General features: G+C 34.6%; 1 protein-coding gene and 1 pseudogene across 4 annotated transcripts in view; both read left to right on the top strand.

The window, feature by feature from the left end:
- PHKB (phosphorylase kinase regulatory subunit beta) overlaps window positions 1-21,157 on the top strand; it is a 245,632-nt gene that overhangs the window by 118,867 nt on the left and 105,608 nt on the right. For all 4 annotated transcript variants that reach the window (XM_075537116.1, XM_075537118.1, XM_075537114.1 and 1 more), the window contains 4 exons: window positions 5,250-5,345; window positions 7,799-7,996; window positions 17,429-17,486; window positions 17,981-18,058. In XM_075537116.1, the coding sequence (XP_075393231.1) occupies window positions 5,250-5,345; window positions 7,799-7,996; window positions 17,429-17,486; window positions 17,981-18,058 (430 nt within the window). The remainder of the gene's footprint in view (window positions 1-5,249; window positions 5,346-7,798; window positions 7,997-17,428; window positions 17,487-17,980; window positions 18,059-21,157) is intronic.
- On the top strand, window positions 8,176-16,065 carry LOC142432525 (B-cell receptor-associated protein 29-like; annotated as a pseudogene).

The following is a 21,157-nucleotide window of genomic DNA, read 5'->3' on the forward strand; positions in this document are numbered from 1 at the left end:
AAGCAAAAGATTAACCTGATTGTTTTTGTCACTGCTAAAATGCTATGTACCTCTGTCTTGTATTTACAAAAATATTCAAACACGATTTCTCTTCTCTATATAAAAATATACAAAATCCCTTCTCTCACCGGAATATGTGGTGGACAATGCCCTCTGGTTATATGTAGGCTAGGATAGAAACCATATGAAGAATGGCCACTCACATAAAAGGGAAGTGAAGAGATGACTGCGACTCATCTGCTTCCCATATTCCTTTTCTTCTCTAGAGACTTCTGATTGCAGATACGGAGGGGCGATGAAAGATTTAGGGATTTAGGAGTATGTGAACCTATTGCAAACCATGATACCCCTTCCCTCCAACCCTATAGATTCTCCATATCTGATATGTTGGCCACTCTGTCAACATTTTTTTTCTCTATGGAAGAATCAACATACTCATGGAAATTCCACATGTTTTTTCTGTACTTTTCATTTCAAATATGCATAGGTTTCAATATATACAAGAAGGCTTGTATACATACAAGGATAAGTCTAAACATATTAAAATACAAAACAAAGTATTTTAATAGCAAAATATATAGCAATTGTTTCCTGATATATCCTCCACCTAGGGGTATACATATCTGAAGACTGTGTTACTGTCTCATACCCCTCCCCTGAAGAATTTTACATTCTTCAATTAAAACCATAGTATAAACTTTTGACATCTATAAGAGACTCAAATCATGTTCCATAAAAGTGTTTCTTTGTTTTGCTATTGTTTTTTATTTTGGGAAAATAATGGAATGTGGATGAGGGAGCATAAGATTATTTGGTGGACCAAAGGTGACCATCATGCCTGGTTTCAGAACACCAGTGTCCACACTGCCTACAGGGACAGCCCTGATACCAATTTTGTTGACATCCTAGAGAGGCAGGTACAGGGAGGGGCTTTATTATTCATAGCAGGATGCAATCCACAGCATCAAGTAGCATAGTTCTACTGGCATTGCTATCTGTACAAGCAACTTTCCATGCCTTGAAACAAGACGTGTTAACAAGTGGCTTCCCCATGTTGTCACCATTACAACCAGAAATTAGAACAAATGTTACAGTATTGGGGATGTAGCAATTTTCTCAGTGGAGGTGCTAACATTCTTAATGGTTTCCTTGTATCTATTCTAGCTATAGGATGGTTCATGGGAATCCCATTTTGTTAATAGCAACAATTAGTTATTTCACACACGTGTAAGCCTAAAGTACATGCTCATGGCTCTGCCCATTCTTGGAGATACCGGCTTTATATTCACCAACACCAGCAGGAACAATCAGAACAGTAGAGTCAATTGGTGATGTTCCTGTAGTCATGATTTTAATAAAGATTGTATCTGGGGCATTGATGATGGTCACATAGTAAGTACATGGTGGCCTGAAATTTCCACAGGGAGACAGCAATGGGGATGCCATGCTTCTGTTCAGCTTTTACCTTATTCAAGACCCAACCATACTTGAAGGAGCCTTTTTCAGTGGTTCTTTTGTCGATCTGCCACCTTTGTAGGTCATGTGACAAGTGACTTGCCAGAATCTGTAGATCAGAAGTGATGACGGTGTTGAAATGGGTCTTATCTTTTCCCATTTTGGTCCAGGTTTTTGAGATAGTTTTTAACAAAAACTCTATTCTGGTGGCAAACCTACCATGAAAAAAGTGTTTTACAGAAAATCTTTTTAATGTAGGACAAAGTTGTGGTAATAGTAATGAAATTGTGCTGGAGTAAGAAGACTAAGATCACTGTCAGTGCTGTTCTACTACCAGTGACTTTGCCTATCTAGACGTCCTCATGTAAAAAAGAAATCAATAATAAGACATAACTCAGAAGGCTCTCATATGAATAAAAACATAATCATATGCTTGGCAAAGAATAAACCCTCAATGTCATCTCCTGTTATCATTAAGTACTGATAATACAATTGATAAATGAAAAGATTGGGCGAAGTTACTTCTGAAGAGGATCTCAAAGAAGTTCCCTAGCTAGAGTGATGCCACATCCAGCCTGGAAAGATACAAGTCTCTTTCCTGCCTTCTCTGGCATATCAGATAGGGAGCTAAGGGTGTGTCTAGTAGTGGCCAATTCTTTGTTTGCAGTTGTGCCATTTAAAGTACCGTTCATAAAGTTAGGTTCAGGAATATAGTCAATGAGGGAAAGAAAGATCCAGAAAATCTTACATATCGCTTCACTTTGACCTGAGTTAAATTATTTCCGTAATGCCTTAGGATTGCCTCCTCAGCCTTGAGGGCCAGCTCAGACGTGTGTACTGTAGGGATTAGGGAAAATGTGTAGAGCTCAGGACAACCTTTCCCTCCTGGAGTTCAGGTCCTTATGACAGGGATGAGATCATCTTACAGTCCGTTATAAGAGGAGAGAAATTATAGACATAAAAAGGTTATAGTGAAGTTTGAGATGTCAGTTTTAAAGTAACTCTTTAGATGGAATAAGAATTTGTAGCAGAGCTGTGATGACTTCAGGAAATGAAAGATAAAAATAAAATATCCAAAACTAATAAGATACTCTGTAGTGTCTCACACCCACCCACAATCTTTTCATGTTCTTGTCTTTAATTGTGAAAATCAAAATACTGATAAATGAACTGAGATCAAATTCAAAAAGGTGATGACTAGAGAGAGATTGCTCATGTTATGCAAAAGAGTCACATATCCTTTGAAATCTGCAGCTTAACGTTGATGTGTCTGATGGTTTAAAGTAGGTGATAATTAATTTTCTATGTATACGCACTGCTTGATGACCATTTTTTAATTCTATTTTTTAGTAGATGGATATCTGTTCATGGCCTTAACTGAATTTTATCTTCATGGAATATGAATTCATGAATTTTTTTAAAAAGACAGACAACATAGTTACCTAGCTTGGATGCAATGTTAAAATATAGTAACAAAATGAGATCCCTGTCCCTGCAACTTGCACATGTTGCTTAGAGGTTACCAGTTGACATAAGGGAAACTTTGATATATTTATACAAAGAAATTATTTACTTATGGCTAAAACCAAAAGTTGGGTTACATTAATCAAATAATATAGAAAATTGTCAAAGTTGCTATTTTATTTACCATATATACTCTAGTATAAGTCATCCTGAATATCAGCTGAGGCACCTAATTTTTCCCCCCAAAATGTGCTGAAAAACTCGCCTTATATATGAGTGTATATGGTAATTATTTTTATTTTATTTTTTTAAACAATTATTAGGGGCTCATACAACTCTTATCACAGTCCATACATATACATACATCAATTGTATAAAGCACATCTGTACATTCTTTGCCCTAATCATTTTTTCTCCTCTTTTCTTTTTTTTACATTTTATTAGGGACTCATAGAACTCTTATCGCAGTCCATACATATACATGCATCAATTGTATAAAGCACATCCATACATTCCCTGCCCCAATCATTCTCAAAGCATTTGCTCTCCACTTAAGCCCTTTGCATCAGGTCCTCTTTTTTTTTTTTTCCCTTCCTCCCTTCTCCCCCCTCCTTCATGTGCCCTTGGTAATTTATACATCGTTATTTTGTCATATCTTGCCCTATCCGGAGTCTCCCCTCCCCCCCTTCTCTGCTGTCCCTCTCCCAGGGAAGAGGTTACATGTGGATCCTTGTAATCAGTTCCCCCTTTCCAACCCACTCACCCTCCACTCTCCCAGCATCGCCCCTCACATCCTTTGTCTTGAAGGTATCATCCACCCTAGATTCCAGCCTGTGTGACCACAAGGTGTAGAAGTGACTAGTTAACAGCCATCAAAGAACAAAAAAATCATATCAGTGGGTTCCCATCTTCCTGATATGATCACTAAAGACAAATGTGTGAATAAGCAAATGTGAAGAAAGCTGATGGTGCCCCGCTATCAAAAGACATAGCGTCTGGGGTCTTGAAGGCTTGGAGATAAACAAGCGGCCATCTAGCTCAGAAGCAACAAAACCCACATGGAAGAACACACCAGCCTGTGTGACCACGAGGTGTCGAAGGAATCAGGTATCAGGCATCAAAGACCAAAAAATCTTATCACTGTAAATGAGGGTGAGTTTAGAGTGGAGACTCAAAGCTCATCTGTAGGCAACTGGACACCCTTACTGAAGGGTTGTGGGGAGATGAGGTAGTCAGGGTGCAGGCTAGCAATGATGAAACATATAACTTTCCTCTCGTTCTTAAATACTTCCTCCCCACCCCCCACTATCATGATCCCAATTCTACCTTACAAATCTGGCTAGTCAGAGGATGTACATTGGTACAGAGAGCAACTGGAAACACAGGGAATCCAGGATAGATGACTCCTTCAGGACCAGTGGTGAGAGTGGCGATGCCTGCAGGGTGGAGGGAATGTGGGTGGAAAGGGGGAACAGATTGCAAGAATCTATGTATAGTCTCCTCCCTGCGGGGTGGCCAGCAGTAAAAAAGGCATTGAGGAGATGTCAGACAGTGTAACATATGACAAAATAATAATAATTTATGAATTATGAAGGGTTCATGAGGTTGGGAGGAGTGGGGAGGAAGGGGAAAAATGAGCAGCTGATATTAAGGGCTCAAGTAGAAGACAAATGTTTTGAGAATGATATGGCAACAAATGTACATATGTACTTGACAATAGATGGATGGATGTATGGATTGTGATAAGATTGTACAAGCCCCCAATAAAATGATTAAAAAATAATCACACAATATTATTAAAAATTGCATTCCAATAAACTTGATAATCTGGAAGAAAAAAAAGATAATTTGTGGGAAGTATGAATAATGCTGATACTGTGAACATTTGTTACTACTATTTTCATCATTACTTGATATTCTATTGTCTTCAGATTTTGTGTTTTTTAAATATATATATTTTATCTTATGATCAGTGTTAATTATCAGGAATATGTAAATCAGATTTATGAATATGTATTCATTCTTTATTGTAAAATTTTTCTAGATTACATATTTTTGTTTTCATTAAAATAAATATTAATTATATATTAAAAATAAAATATAAGAAAATCATTTAAGTTTTAAGTATTTGTATTATTCAATTAATATATTTATCAATGATTTAGTAAATGCTAAAAGGATTTTTACAAAAAAAGTAATAGCTACTCTTATCCACTAGGAAATACAATAAAAATTCATATATCTATGTATTTCTTAAAATCATAGTGCCAAATAATCTATGTGTCCTTTTCTATTCATTTAGAAAGTGTTTTCAATCTTTCTCATTCCAGGGCTGTTCTTGGTCAGTTATATTTGTGGATCTTGATGCTCACAATCGCAACAGACAAACATTGTGTTCACTATTACCCAGAGAATCCAGATCTCATGTGAGTCATCTTTATAATAAATTAATATCAACTGTAATTTATGATTTTTTAAGGTTTTTTTTCTATTCCAAGAAAGTACTCAATATGGTGAAGGTCATTCATAAAAGATAGAAGAAGAGACATTTAGGAAGTGAGCAGAGTCTTTTCTAAGACATAGAAACATAGAATATTTTTTCTTGAGGAACAAGGAAAACAGTAGTATATTTACTAAAATGAATCTTTTTGTTATGGAAATTTATAGAATAATTTTTCATAATTTGTATATTATTAAGTACAATTCCTTCTCTTTCATTTGCTATCATTCAATTAAATTTTTCTTTGATCATCTTTGCTATTTACCCATCATTCTGTTATTCATGTATAATCTTAGGGTGACAATATTTGGGTGTATAAACTAATTCCAGACATTTTTGCACATAGAATAGGGGCTTCAAAAAATTTGTGGAAAAATTCCATTGTCTTTTTCTTCCAATATTTTGCAAGTTTTTGTAAACTCTCGTGTCTGATATTTTAATTTAATAAAAGTAGCATCACATTGTTGCCTGTATTTGATAACCTAGTTCTGTTAACAAGCAACATATTTATGGGCAAGGTTTCATATAAATAAGCATATTTGTATAATATAAATTTGAATGGCTGCTCATTTAGTCAATGGATTATTGTATATTTACATTGCTTTCATTTTTCTCAACAAATAATAAATTGTTATGAAAAACTGAATTGTGATGCCTAATCATTGGAGCTCAATTTTTTTCACACTGCCATAATTTGTGCTTTAAAATTTGAGTCCAGTATTGAACTTTGAAAATGCTGTTGATTAATGAATAAAGGGTTTTTGTTTGTGACTTTTTATTGTGAGGGTAAATATAAACTTGAATGGTCTTCGATTCAGTAATTCATACACATTTTATTTTGTGGTCTTGATTGCAATCCCTACAATGTAGCAGCTTTCTTCACACTTTCTTCTTGTGTTTTGCATTTTCATTCATCCTTATCTCTTGCCACCTTATGAATTTATTCCTGGAAAAATGTTCCTCTTTTTATGTCCCATGATTAACTTTTCTAAAATTTGTATACCTTTTTAGTATTCTTGTTTACCTTATAACCTGATCTTTGAATTGAGAGGGTAATTTCTGATGCAGGCCTTAAAAGTATTTTACGGCTTTAATCTCAGGAGTGCTATCAGATCAGTAAGGCAGATCAGTAAGCCTGTTTTTTTTCATAAGTGGTTTTTAGTTTTGCTATAGTCCTTGATCCAGGATCCTCTGTGCAATCCTATTCAGAGCGTGGGGCAACAGTAGTCCGGTACCATCTAATTCTTCTGGTCTTAGTTTGTGGAGCCTTAGGTTCACATGATCCTTTAGATCACTGGACTAATTGTTTCTTTGTGTTTTTTATTTTCTTCACCTGTCTTTGCTCCAAACTGGAAGAGACCAGAAGTTGGTCCTTAAATGGATACTCACAAGTAGAACCTAAATACTACTCACTAATGAACAATGTTGCCTTTGTGAACTGTTAGGTCATTGACCTTGGTATTCTCGAAGACAGTGATCCCAAATCCCTATGTCTAGCAACTAATTTTCTCATTTTTTTAAATCTTTTGTTTTTTAATTATAGGAAAACACTTCCTTCTGTTTATTTTCTGTATGGGAATATTTACAGAGCATATAAACACACATGTAGAAATAACTTATGACAAGCCAGTATAAACAAAAATACTTCAAAATGTTAATTGAAAATTAGAATGAAAAGATAATGGAATTTTTCTATGAGTTTTTCTCAGCCCCTTCCCATTTGAGGTCCCATTTGCCTTCCCACCCATGTTCAACTTGAATATTATTACTTTCACTATTGTTAATTACAATTTTTACAGAATTATGCATGTAATAATATTTACCTTCACTGGCTTCACTCTTTTGCTCTCCAATGTGTTCCTTTTCCTTAATTGTTCTGGTTGGCCTCCTTTTTGTTGCACATTGCCCTTCTCTTTATCCAATTTATTATGTGTCTATCCTTTGTCCTCCCTTCCTCCCATCCTTGGTAATTTTCAAAGAATGTTTCTTTCCATTTGTAAACCCTTTTCTTGACCTCAGTAGTGAGCTTATAGTTTTTGTCCTGTTGTGGTTGAAATAATCAGTATGATATCCTCTAGGTTCATCCATATAATTAGACATTTTGCATATCTTCCATTAATCTTTAATATTGTGTAATAATTCCATTGTGTGTATGTACCATAGTTTGTTTATCCACTCATCCATTGATGGGCATTTAGTTTTGTCTCCTTTGTAAAAAGTTTGCTAAAATTGCCATATAAATATATATATGTTCCTTGGAGGAAAGCTTTTGCATTGTTAGGTAATTTTATTGATTGTTGACCTCCATAATTCTCCTTGGGCTGGGTTGATCATGTCACTACTGACACTTCTGTTGTGTTCTTTTTATTATTGTCCCAGAACACAGATGCTGCTCTGCTTCCTTGCATCAGTTATCCTGCATTTGCCCTGGATGATGAAGTTCTCTTTAGCCAGACACTTGATAAAGTGGTTAGAAAATTAAAAGGAAAATATGGATTTAAGCGTTTCTTGAGAGATGGATACAGAACATCATTGGAAGATCCCAACAGACGCTACTACAAACCAGCTGAAATTAAGGTGTCCTAAAGAACCCCACATTAGCAACACAGCACATTATCCAATAGGCAGACTTCATGGGTTTGAATTCTGGCTGTACCACTTAGTAGTTGTGAGATGCATGCTAGTTCATTAAGTTCTGTGTGCTTAGATTGACAACAGTACCCACCTGCTGAGATTTTGCTGAGAGTTAAGTGAGCATGCTGCTTGGAACAGTGCCACTCTGTAACTTCTCAGTAAGCATTACTTACCATTTTTGCCAGTAAGACCCATTTCCTCCTCCACTTTATCCCTGGTCATTCATTGAGTGAGTGATTTATTCATTGCCTATTTAATTCTTTGCTTCTTCTCTGTTCCATACTGTTATTTAGCAAATATCTATTTGTCATTTAGCTTTAACATATGAAGCAAATCTTTTCTTGAAACCTCTAGTTCTTCCTTCTTTTCTATATCATTGAGACATTTCCCCTTGAAATCTAGTCCTCTAAATGTTATTTTAAAAATATTTTACTATTTTAAATGTATATACATACACCACTGTATCTAGGAATATACTAGCCATTTTTATTCTTCTAGGAAACTAAAACTCCCGCTCACGCACCTCTCAAAAAAGCAACACTCATACACATTGCTAAAGAATTTGCTTCAGTGAAATATTTGAAAATAATACTTGTATGAAAGGTCATAACTTTGACTCAGAAAAATAAGATAGATATGTACCTCTTCCCATGAAAGTGTGTAATGGAAAATGTGTAGACAACATTGTTCTTTGTGCTTTGTTTTATAATTATCCCCACTTGTAAAAAGCGATATAAACTTAAGGAACAGCCAGAAGAGCTGTGTATCATTTTATTTAATTCCAGAATGGACTACTAGTTGGGGACATTGGGAGCTATTTTATTATGTGTATTTTTGAGAGTTTATAGTGGCAGTGTTTAACCAAAGGCAAAAGACCTCTTTATCTCTTGAACATTTTTAGATATTTATGTTATGTTTAATCTATTTTGCTTATTTGCAACATTTTTATTTGATTAGACGTCTTACATGCTGTGAACTTTGTAGTAGTCTAGCAGACCTCTTTATGTATGTTGCTGGACATCACCAAAGAAAGCCGCAAATCTTGGGTCAGTCCTCATCATGACTTTCACTGCTCTCAGTCCTGCTCTGTGTTCCTGCCATGAAAGCTTTTCTAGCCTTTTCTCCTTTACATTAAATTACCTTCTTAATAGGTTTTCATTTCGTTTGTTCTCACTGCTCTATTCTCATCCGTTTCGTGTCATGTGGAAAGTGTGCTGTGTTGTTGTTATTTTTTCAGTGCACAATGTTTTTTTTATTCTAAAGTTGAGTTTTCATATGTACATCATATTCTGTTCTTGTTTGCTTCTGTGAGACCCTCTTGGATCAGTTTTTCTTGTCTAGTAGAAAGTCATCTAGCCAGCTGGCCTGGCCATGGATTGGCTGTGAAGGGAGAGAAAAATGATGCCAAATAGGACTCATTTTAATCTCTGCCTCTCTTTTATTCATCTAAAAGATGGAAGAAGATGTTTTCATTTCACATCTGGGGTAAATTTGTGACTTTTGGGCACGAGGATTTCCTTCCTACTATATTCCTATTGGTTGTTCTTTTCTAGATGCTGTAAGAGAAGTAAGGAAATATTCCTCTAGTCATAGCACTGGAAAGAGTTCAGCTCTTAAACCTAACGCCTATGAACACACACAAATGAAACTTCGGGTCTCAAAGAAATCATGACATTTCTAGATTTTCATTGTTTTTTGGCTAGTGTTGAGAAGTCTGCTTACTCTCATAACTTCAACTTGCAAAATAATTGTCAACCAAAGGAGTATGTAAAACATAAACAAAATACTAGCAAGACTTCCAAAAAATTCATGGAAGAGAATGGAAATCTAAAACATCATGAAGAATTATGGAAAGGGAGAGCAACAAATGTTAAAAACTGGTAGAAGACCAGGAAAAACTGAAAATTGAATGAAAGAAGACTACACATGTCTTTTTTAAGGCACAAAATAACATAGTTACAAGCAAGGCACAATCAGAGAGACTTTCTTAAGAATATGACCAACTCCGGAAAGAATATTCAGAACTTCAGGGTAATGTAGGAAAAGGCATTAAGAAAGTCATCTGAACTTCATGAAATAAGATGTGCTACACCGGGTCAAGATAATTAATTTATTATTATGTTAGGCTGTAGGAAATTTACTATTCAATTCTGAAAAGTACACTGGTACCATATGGCCTGCCAATCATTTCTTTAATGCCACACATAGGCTGTATTGTAATTCCATTTTCACAATATTTGATGATGTTTCAGATATAAAGTCTGTGTTCTGCCTCATAAGAAAAATAAGAACACATTAACATTTAAATATTGATAGTATCACTGGTGTATACTGACTGTTTACAAATAAAAAGAAAATTCCATTAGCAAATGTTACTTCTAAAAGTAGATTTTTAAGGTTCATGAAACCATTAATCTTGGAAACATTAATTTTTTTTTAATAATAATAGTAATCTTCTTAGGCAAATGATGATCTTTAACCATAACAGTATTCAGTATCCTTAAATATATTCCCAGATTAAATAAAAGGATAAATTGTCAGAATTAGATATTCTGTTTATTGGAAGGGATCAGAAAGAACAAGAAACACCAGTGATTTATGACCTTACTTGTTTGTTTGTTTTTTTAATCTGCCAATACTGTGGTTTATTCTCATAAGACAGCTATATTGATAACTATAATTTTGATACTGTATTTCTCAACTTGTTTGACTTTTGTTTTTTGACGTTTGTGATAGTAGCCATAATTAGCAAGCATTCTATCTTTTAAAATTTAATGTGTGCACATGTATTTGCATAACAAGTTAAGCACTGAACTTAGTTTGTTTTTACAATAGAATGACTTGATTTTAAAAGTATGTCAAGCCCAAACAGCAGTGGTTCCCATGGCTAGGATAATTATTAATTTTACTGGCACTCACTCAAGTATTCAGATTCTGGTGTCACATGTTGTCTCTGAGATGTTTCTATATTCTGAAAGCTAAATATTAAAACTATTCTTTCTTTAAAAAAAAGTGTTCCGGTTTCTCTACCTCTCTCTTTTTTCTCAATTCCAATCTCATCTCTCAGTCTTACTCCCTCAAACAAATGAACTTTTCTTTAGCATAAACATTTTGATGTTCATCCTTTCATAAACAAAAACTCTCCTTTAATCCTCCTCTCTATTTTCCTCCTAGGTCTTGCTATATATTCACACATATGAACAGAATGGCCGGTTTTTGGTTTCTCTCCTTGTTTACCCTTCATTTCCTTATTATAATTCAACTCATTTCCCTAATACTCTCAAGTAGCTGTGCTGATTTCAGTCTGGAGGTTTAAGTCACAGGGTCATAGTGGATGCTTTTAAATTTTATTTTTCTGAACTTCTTTTTGGGATATTCTCTTCCATGTGCTTGAACTCTACTCTTTTCATACTTCTCTGATTATTTGCCTTACTCTCCCTAGATTTTTTAAAACAGTTTTATTGACGTCTAATTCACATACCACAAAAAAAAAATTTCACATACTGCACAATCCAATGGTGTGACTATATTAAAAAGAGTTATACAGTCATTACCACAATCAATTGTAGAATATTTTCTTCATTTTCTCATTGCTATTATCTCCACTACCTCATCCCCCACTCTTGTCATAAACCTATGAAACTATTCATGTAATTGCTGTCTATAGTTTCTCCTATCCTGGGTTTCAAAATTTTAAAAATCATTAACAACATCAATATCAAAATAAAAACCAGAAGAACTTCAATCCAAAAGAAAGCAGAAAATAATAAAAATTAGAACAAATTAGAAATGATCACATGCAAAAACAAATACTATGGTGTTAAAGTTTAACCGTATACATCTGCTTTAATTCACTTTCTGGTCACTCTGTCTGAAGGAACGGCTTTTCACATTCTCGGTCAACTGTCTGAAGAAATGCAATGGAGGCTGTTTCCTGTGGGGGCTCTGCAAATGGACTTCGGCCTTTCACTGTCGTTCATAGCCCTCTATTAAATGGGTGCTTACAATTTAAGCTTTAATACATTTTCATGCTTTAATTTTTAAAAATCCATCCTCATTTTATTATTTACAATCTTTGGTTCACACAGACTTATCTTCTTTCATATGGGTTCAGTTGAGATCTCACATAGATGATTAGTTGTTTTAAGACAAAATGTTAAGACCCCTGACACCATTCTTTCTGATAGCTGGGCACCATCTGGCACTTTGCTGAAGCACCCTTATCTTCAGTAATCTCTTCTTCAAGGTGGGCATCAAGCAAGGCCCTGTCTTAAGAACAAATTGTTCTTAGATTGGTGTTTAAGGTTAAGTGTAAGTTGAAAATCCATTCATTTAGCTAAGATATATATATATATACATATATATATATGAAAAAATATATATATCTATATCTATCTCCCTGTTCCACTTCACTGGCAGCATGATTGGTTTTTGAGTGATAACGCAAGTAACCTCCATGGGCCATGGATAATTCTGATAATCGTATTAAACTTGCATAGGATTTATAGAATACTATTGAAATACAGAGTATTCATATAGAGGAAAGCCTTTTAGAGTGAAATACATGGGCTGCACATTTATACTCATTGAAAACTTAAGTTTTTTAAGTAAACAAGAAGGATTAGACATGACTAGTTTAATAAGCTCACTCACAATGGCAGAATTACGTCTGCAGGACTAAGACATGTCTTCAAAGTTTCAGATATATGAAAGTGGCAAATATATGGTAGTCTTTATTTGCCTATTATTGGGTAACCTCAAAAGAAAGAAGTTGGAACTGAAGTCCAGTGATTTCCAAATTCACAACTTTTGGGGATAGCAGTCCTCCTCTTTTCTCCCCAGCATATTGCAACTTTGAGTCCAAAGGAAATATCAGTTCCTTTACAATGCAGTAGGTTTGTTAAGATACATTTTAGTTCACGTATTTGATTTTACCTCAGTTAGTTTTAAATATGGCCTATGTAGTATACTGTGTGTTTTGAGAAGACAGATACTACAAAGTCAAAGTAGTCTAAAATATGAAACCTGGGTCACCAAGGGCAGAAAAGGCACCCTGTTAAACTTTCAAAAATAGTCATATAGTACAAGCCCCTACAACAGACGTGGTAGCGTCTACTGTGAGTCAGACACAGCCCTTCTCTCCAACGCCTCTTGGTCATGAATCTCCCTCAGAATGTATGGAACACCAATGTAGGCGTATCCACCCAATAAGAGTACCGTAGCACATTACCACATAGCATGGATTATTTATTCATCATCCACTATTCCCTTAATGAGAAGCTGTCCCCCGCCGAAGTGAGGCCTCCTCTGGAGAACTGCTTTATAATGTCCAAATAAGGGAGTAACAAATGAGTTACAAGCATTATTCAATCTAATTACTTCATTGCCTAGGAGGCCAGAATGTGACTCGGTGTAAATCTTAATGGTTACTAGCAGTAACCCCGAGATACACTCAGGATTACACTGCAGAGATGTCCCTTAACTGCTCCCCCGTCCAGCGGTGTTCTCTGTGTGCATTGTCACCACACGGGGGCGGAACTGGGTGGGAAATTCAAAACTGAAAATCTAAAAGAGACCTACACACACACACACACACACACACACACAGATACAATGTAACCTGTGAGGATTACATTGTACCAGAGCAAATCACCTCAGATTTGTCCCTAGATCAGTCTCCAGTGCCCTGGCTGCCCTTTTACTCTCATTTGGAAAAGTTTTTGCCTGAATTTTTTGTCCACGGCATCAAAAAAGTGTCACTTTAGCACAAAACGAGTTTTAGACCAGTTAAATGACAGCGACAGTGACTTAGAATTACTCACAGAATTGAGCGATAGCAGTTCATGGGGAAATTCATCATGCGACACTGACACTGATCAGTTAAGTGACAACAGTGATGATTCCACTCCTGAGCTCAGCAATGTGCGAACTTGGTGCTCTATTGTCTGCTGTACGCATCAGGCAGCTCCCCCAAGATTCCCATTTCCTGGAGCACCTGATATGAAAGTAGACGTTGACCACAACAACCCTTTGGCATACCTACCATTATTATTGACCAATGAGGTCATTGAAAAAATTGCTACGGAGACAAACAGGTACAAATAGAAACAATCCACTACTCTGCTTCATAAGTTTTCAAGAAGCAGAAAGTGGGAACCAGTGACCAAAGATGCCATTTGGAAATTTCTGGGCCTAATAATACTTCAGGGAGTGGTGGGGAAACCCCTGTGGAAATGGTATTGGACCACCAATAAATTACTTGCAACTTCACTTTTTGGCACAGTCATGTCAGAATACAGAATTTCTCTTATTATGAAATTTTTTCACTTAAAAAACAATGAAGAATTTGGGAACAAAATTACTGACATAATTGGACCGCCAGGGAGGTTTTAAGGTTTTCTACATCCGTCTATATTAACATGGGTACTTGGGGTACTTCTAGAAATTTGTCCATATCTTCTAGGTTTCAAACTCGTTGGAGTTCAGCCTTTTGTAATAATGCATTATTGTTCCTTTTATTTCATTTGATCCTGTTATGTCACCCATTGATTTCTAATCCTAGATATTGGCATTTTCTCTTTCTTTTCCTTTGTTAAATTTACCAGTGGTTTGTCGATTTCACTAGTCCTTTCAAAGAACTAACTTCCATCATCTGTTTTCTAATTTACTTCTGCTCTATATGATTTATTTTCTCCTGTTGCTTCAGAGTACATTTTATTGCTTATGTTCAAGTTGTTTAAGACACTTTGTTAGTGTTTTAATTTTTGGTTTCTCCCTTTTTAAAAAATATGTCTGTTATTTGCTATAAATTGCCCTACTTTAACTTCTTTGACTGTTCCAAAAGTTTTGGTATATTCTGCTTTTTTTTCCCCTCATTTGTTTCAAGAATTCAAAAAAATTCATTGCCTATTTGATCTTTTATCAGGTTGTTTTTAAGAGTATGTTGTTCAGTTTCCATATTTTGAATTTTTGTTCATGTGTTCTTTCTAGTGTTTGTTTCTATTTTATAGTTTTGTGGTCTGAGAAAATGTGTTGTAGAATCTAGATTTTTTTAAAAAAATTAAGCCTTGCTTTGTCCTGTTTATTGTTGAGACTGTTCCATGTGTACTGGAGAAGAATGCATACTGTATTGTTGTGTGGAATGTTATATATATATGTGTAAAAGAGCAAGTTGGTTGATTTGTTGTTTAATTCTTTGTGTCTTTTAAAAATTTGTTTCATAATGATCTGTCTTTCCTTGAGAATACTGTATTGAAGTTTTTTACTATAACTACCAGATGCAATCTATTTCTTTGAGAGTTTTATTGATGTTTTCAAAGGCCGTTCATTGTGAACATATATGTTTAATATTGTTATGTCTTTTTGTTCAAATCATTATGTAATATCATTTTTGCCTTTCATATGTTTTTCTTTTGCCTTCAAGTGTGTTTTATCAATGCTTAATATTGCTATACCTGCTTTTTTAAAATAGCCATTCACTGAATATATTTTTCCAGCCTTTGATTTTTAGTATATTTTTATCTTTGTGTCTGATGTGTGTTTCTTATAAGTAGCATATGCATGGGTTTGTTTTCCTATCTAGTCTGCTACTTTCTGCCTCTTTACCAGTGTATTTAATCCATTAAAGTTTCATGTCATTATTGATATGTTTGGACTTCTCCCTGTCATTCTGATATGTGTGTGTGTATGTGTGTTTTCTTTGTGTTTCTGTGGTTTTAGTTTCGTTGCTCTTTTTATATTTCTGTGCAGTTTTGAATATTACTTTTCATGCGGTAGTTTTGTGTGGAATTGCCTTGTGTGCTGATCTCAGGTTTGTCTGCTGCTATTAATTTTTTTATGATAGTACTCCATTTTGTATGCTTTGTAATTGTAGACTTACTTAAATTTCTCATTGTTTGAGAATACTCTTAATTCTTCCCTCATATTTAAATTATAATTATGTGGGATAGAAGATTCTTGCCTGTCAGTGTGTTTTTATTTTTTTCTTTCAAGAAATTATAAGTCACTTCATTGTCTTCCTTCCTGCATAACTTCTGCTGAAAAATTCAAATAAATTCTAATTAATGTTTCTTAGTATGTGACTGGTTTTGTTTTTCCTATACCTTCTCTCAGAATTCTTTCCTTGTTCTCGATATTGGGGGAACTGACTACTATGTGTTGCACAGTTTTTATTTTGGGTTCAACTTCTTGGATAATTATCTTCTCATCTTATATTCAGTTGCTTGGGAGGGGGAAGCCTATAGGAGTTCTTATTCTGTTCTCTCTGTGAATTTTGCTACATTTTTAATACAGGATTTAAACTGTATTTTGAAAAAAGCGCAAGAATTTTACACTAGCTGACAAATCTGCAGTGAGAGCTTTAAAAATTCCCTTTTCTTATACTAGACCTTAACACTTGATTTATTTACCTTGAAATGACAGGCAACTTCAGGTTCAGGCTTCAATCTACAGGATACATAAAAAAGAGGTCAACTTAAAATTATATATTCATGACATTTTTATTCTTTTGGGGAGACCTTTCAGCATCATTACTTTTTGAGTTCCAATTGTTTAAATTTACACTAGATGTGGAAAAATTCACGAAAGTTGAGAGATCACTTTTAGCAATAGGTAGTTTACTAAATAGCAATAGGTAGTTTACTAAAGAGACAAATTACTCACATGCACTTGTTTAGTGTTGCATGGCATATAAAAAATAATCTGCATATAAGTAGCCCCGCAAAGTTCAAATCCACGTTGTTCAAGGGTCAACTATAGTGCCAACTCCTCCATTTAGTAAGTAAAGCTAATCTATAAATGTGATTCTGCTCAATATTCACCATTGGTTCCCTTTTCCTACAGATAAAAATCTCTTAGCAGGACTTTCAAGGCCCTTCATTGTCTTACTAACCTTTCTCAGCTTTTATCCTAAGTCCTTACATTTCCAGAAATACTGAAATTTTAATGTACCCATGAATCTGTGGTTTTCATTTTTGTTTTATTGGCCTGAAGTTCCCTTGATTTATCCTTCCAATGAAATTCATCAGGAATTAGCTAACACATTTCCCATTAGGGAAACTCAGATGTTTCATTCATATGTTCATGTTACACCTTCATATTTCTTAATGTACCATTGTTGTTGAGGTATATGACTGTCCCCCACTAGGCTATGAGACCAAAAAGAACGTTTGTCTGTGTTTTTGTTCTTATAGCCCATGTTCGGTTAGTACTCAGCAAAAGCTTATTGAATGATTGTTTTTGGATTGGACAAATGAACTTTTGAATAATAAGAATCGTTCATTAAAAAATAATGTTACTACTAAAATCTATCCAATTTTAAGTTATAACTGCTAATATTTTATATATCCTAACTATAATTGTTATTTCCTATTTCAGCTCTTTGATGGCATTGAATGTGAATTTCCCATTTTTTTCCTTTACATGATGATAGATGGTAAGTAAGGTTTTCTTCTGAAATATCTTAGTGGTTTTGAAAAGAGTGGTAATGAAAATGACCCCTTTAATCTAGTAAAATCAGTGGTGTTCACTTCAGTGGTGTTAACGGCACTGTATTTTTTGGTTAGTCTTGATTTTTGAGTGAATGTTAAACAATTTAAGGAAGTAGAGATTTTGAAGCATTTAAAAATAATGTGTTACTCATGTTTTTAAAACAGCATTTTTTAATCTATAGAAGTGATACATACTATAATTGAAGATATTGTAAATATCATTAACAGTTAAAAATAGAAAAATTTCAAATACATAGAATTTAATGTCCAATTCTATATTCTGGCATGACCTAAAACCAATCTTTTGATGTGTATATCATATTTGTTTTTAGTATTATTTAAATAGAAAAGTACTAAAAATCATATCTGGACTAACATGTTTCTTTGACAAAATTTCTGTGATACTTACTGGGTTTAATTGTTTTATTTGCTATTTTAGGAGTTTTTAGAGGTAATCCTAAACAAGTAAAGGAGTATCAAGATCTTTTAACTCCAGTTCTGCATCAGACTACAGAAGGTATACTTGGATTGTCTTTTTAAGAGCCTTTTTCTTCAATTTTTTTAATGTTCCTTCAAAATATATAATTTTTTCTTTTATAAAGCATAGCAGCTTCTATGAAATTGGAAAACATAAGTGAGACCTGAAATTATATTAGAAAGAATAAGCAAAAAAACAATCTTACTGCCCTTGAATTAATACTCATTGTAATCCTATGTAGAACAGAGTAGAACTGCCCCTTAGGGTGTCCCTGACTATAACTCTTTGTAGAAGTCAATAGACTCATTGTTCTCCTACTTAGTGGGTCTTAACTGTTGAGCTAGCAGCAGAGTACTTAACCTAGAGCCCTAAAGAGCTCCTTTGTGATCCACTAATTTATTACAATTACTGGATTCATAAAGATTCCATTGGACACCAAAACTGATACTGATGAATTTAGGTGGTCATAGCTGTATTAATATCAGCGTTGTGTGCCTGTGAAAAAGAAGGCCCTTGATGAGATGGATTGACACAGTGGCTGCAACAACGGGCTCCAACAAGAACAGTTGTGAGGATGGGACGGGACCAAGCAGTGTTTCATTATGTTGTATGGAGAGTTGGCAATGATTCAGCAACACCTAACAATAAGAATAACAACAATAAGTTTTTGAGGTGGCTTCAAGCTCTCTTTCTGTCAATTAAATATTTCACTCCATATATTTTGTCAATAATATAGAGTTATTGATTTTTATCCAGATCACCAAATATTTTATGTTCTGGTAAATGGTATCCTTAGCATGTTATTTTGAATATTTTAGTAAAATATAGTTCTAAAATGCCTTTTTGGGAAATGAATTTTATATTTGAAAAATGACCCAAAGGCCCAATCTTATGAATAAGAATGTATTTATTTTGGTCGTCAATAAGCAGGAGTTTAAACACATTAATTTTTCAGTAAAATTGAAAAACTAGTACTCAAAGAAAATGCTAATAATTTTCATATATCTTTGAGGGCTGGAAGTAATAATGAAGCAACAATAGAGTCTCAGTGAAAATCACTGAAAACATTTGACTCTGAGTTAAAAAAACGTGATATATTGGAGTCTTAGGTTAGATTCTCTGGTGGCACAAAATCAGGGAGAGAGGCAGAGCGAATTATTCATTTCTAGAAAATGATTCATGGAGTTTGGGAGTCGAGCAAGTCTTAAATCCATGGGACATCAACAGGCTAGAGGCTTCTCCTGATTCCATGGTGTAGGGACTGTTGAACCCCAAATTGGTAAAGTTAGACAGTAGGTTGCTGGCTTCCAAGAGATACATGACCTAGTGAATCCCAAAATCTGTGTTTCAGGTGATAGACTGCTGCTTCCTATTCTAAGAACTATATGTCAGATGATGACAAATTGGAGATGAGATTAAAAGAGAAGGAGAAATTTTGGCAGCACATCTACTCCAGGAAATTCCCCTTACATCAGATCACCAAGTGGAGGATAATTTCATAATAGTGAGAATCATAGCCTACTCAAGTTGGTACATTAATCATTACTATTAGCAAGAATATTGATTGCCTTATATATGTAACATATAAATAGGCAATAACCTCACTAAGACCCATCCCAGGCTTTCATAAAATTTGTCATATTCTTTAGGTTTTCCACACATATCTATGAGTGAAATAGTTTATATTATGTGTCCATCCTTTAAAATACTTTGACTGTTGAAAGCTATAATTATTGGTATATATTGAATTATAAAAAACTATTTTAAACTGCAGTTATTCATTTATGTTATTTTTATGCTTCAAATACTCATCTAATACAAGGAACAATGTAATGGATTTTGTAATGAATGCCATATTTGCAATTTCCTGTGTATGATGTTTTAGTATTCAGTAGTAGGTCATTGATACCTTGAGATATATTAGTTTGCTGTACCAGAATTTAGAGTTCATCATGATAAGAGTGCAATATTCTATTATTCTCTGTGCAACATAACCTTTTTGAGTGATTTTATGCAAGATACATGAAGAAAAAGAAAAGCTAGAAAAATCTGTGAAATTTTTTAGGAAACGTTACTGTGGGAAGATGTTGTCGAACATGTTCTGTAGCACTCTAGTAGGGTGTTACTTCCCCCTTGTGTTAGTCTGTGTTGACCAGAAAAACAAATCTGGAGACACTAAGATATGTATAAGAAAGAGCTTAAATAAAAGAGCAATTATATATTAAGAAAACATCCCAGCCCAGTCCAAATCAAGTCCTAAGTCTAATATTATAACCCATATGTCCATTATCAGCCTATAAATTTCTCTTCAGGCTCACACAACAGAGGCAATGATGCCAAATGCGGGAAGATCACAGGCCAGTGGCTGGAAATTCTTGTAGATCCAGTGGCAGTGGAATTATCTCAGCATTGGCATGGGTCTCTAGGTGGTTCCTCCAACTCCAGAGCTCTGGATCCATCAGCATAGCTCCAGGTGGCTTGTCAGCAGAAAAATGAACGCAGAGATAAACTCTGGCATCTAGTGAGCTATTTATCTCTGTCACGCCTCCAAATGAGATCATCAAGCGATCTGATTAACAGGCTAAACTCCATTCCTTCAATCTTAATAACCTCAAGTTGACACCAGATTATGTAACTACCACTCCCCTCCCCACCTTTATCTCATGCACAAAGATTTTAAAATAATCTTTAGGTGATATATTTTTGTTTCCATCATGAAATATTTTTAAATGGTTTGGTCACAGAGAGCCCTAGTGGCATAGTGGTTAAATCAGCTAACAGGTTAGCAGTTTAAGTCTATCAAATACTCTAAGGTAGAAAGTTGTGACAGTTAGCTTGCACAAAGATTGTAGCCTTAGAACAATTATGGAGCATTTCTACTCAGTCCTGTAGGGTCACTATGAGTCAAAATTGCCTTGAAGATAACAGGTTTATAAGAGGATTGGTTATTGGAGAAGGTAGATTTTATTTCTTCTATCATCTTAAGTGGTAGATATTGCATTTAATGTCTGTATCAGGACTGATTTGCTCTAAACAATGGCTCAGGTCAATAATTCTTAATTTAAGATTACACAGTATCTTTTCTGTGAAGTTTCCACAGACTAATCTTATTAACAATATCATCTATAGTTCTAAACA

Source organism: Tenrec ecaudatus, chromosome 18, assembly GCF_050624435.1.
Source record: "Tenrec ecaudatus isolate mTenEca1 chromosome 18, mTenEca1.hap1, whole genome shotgun sequence".
Taxonomy (NCBI): Eukaryota; Metazoa; Chordata; class Mammalia; order Afrosoricida; family Tenrecidae; genus Tenrec; species Tenrec ecaudatus.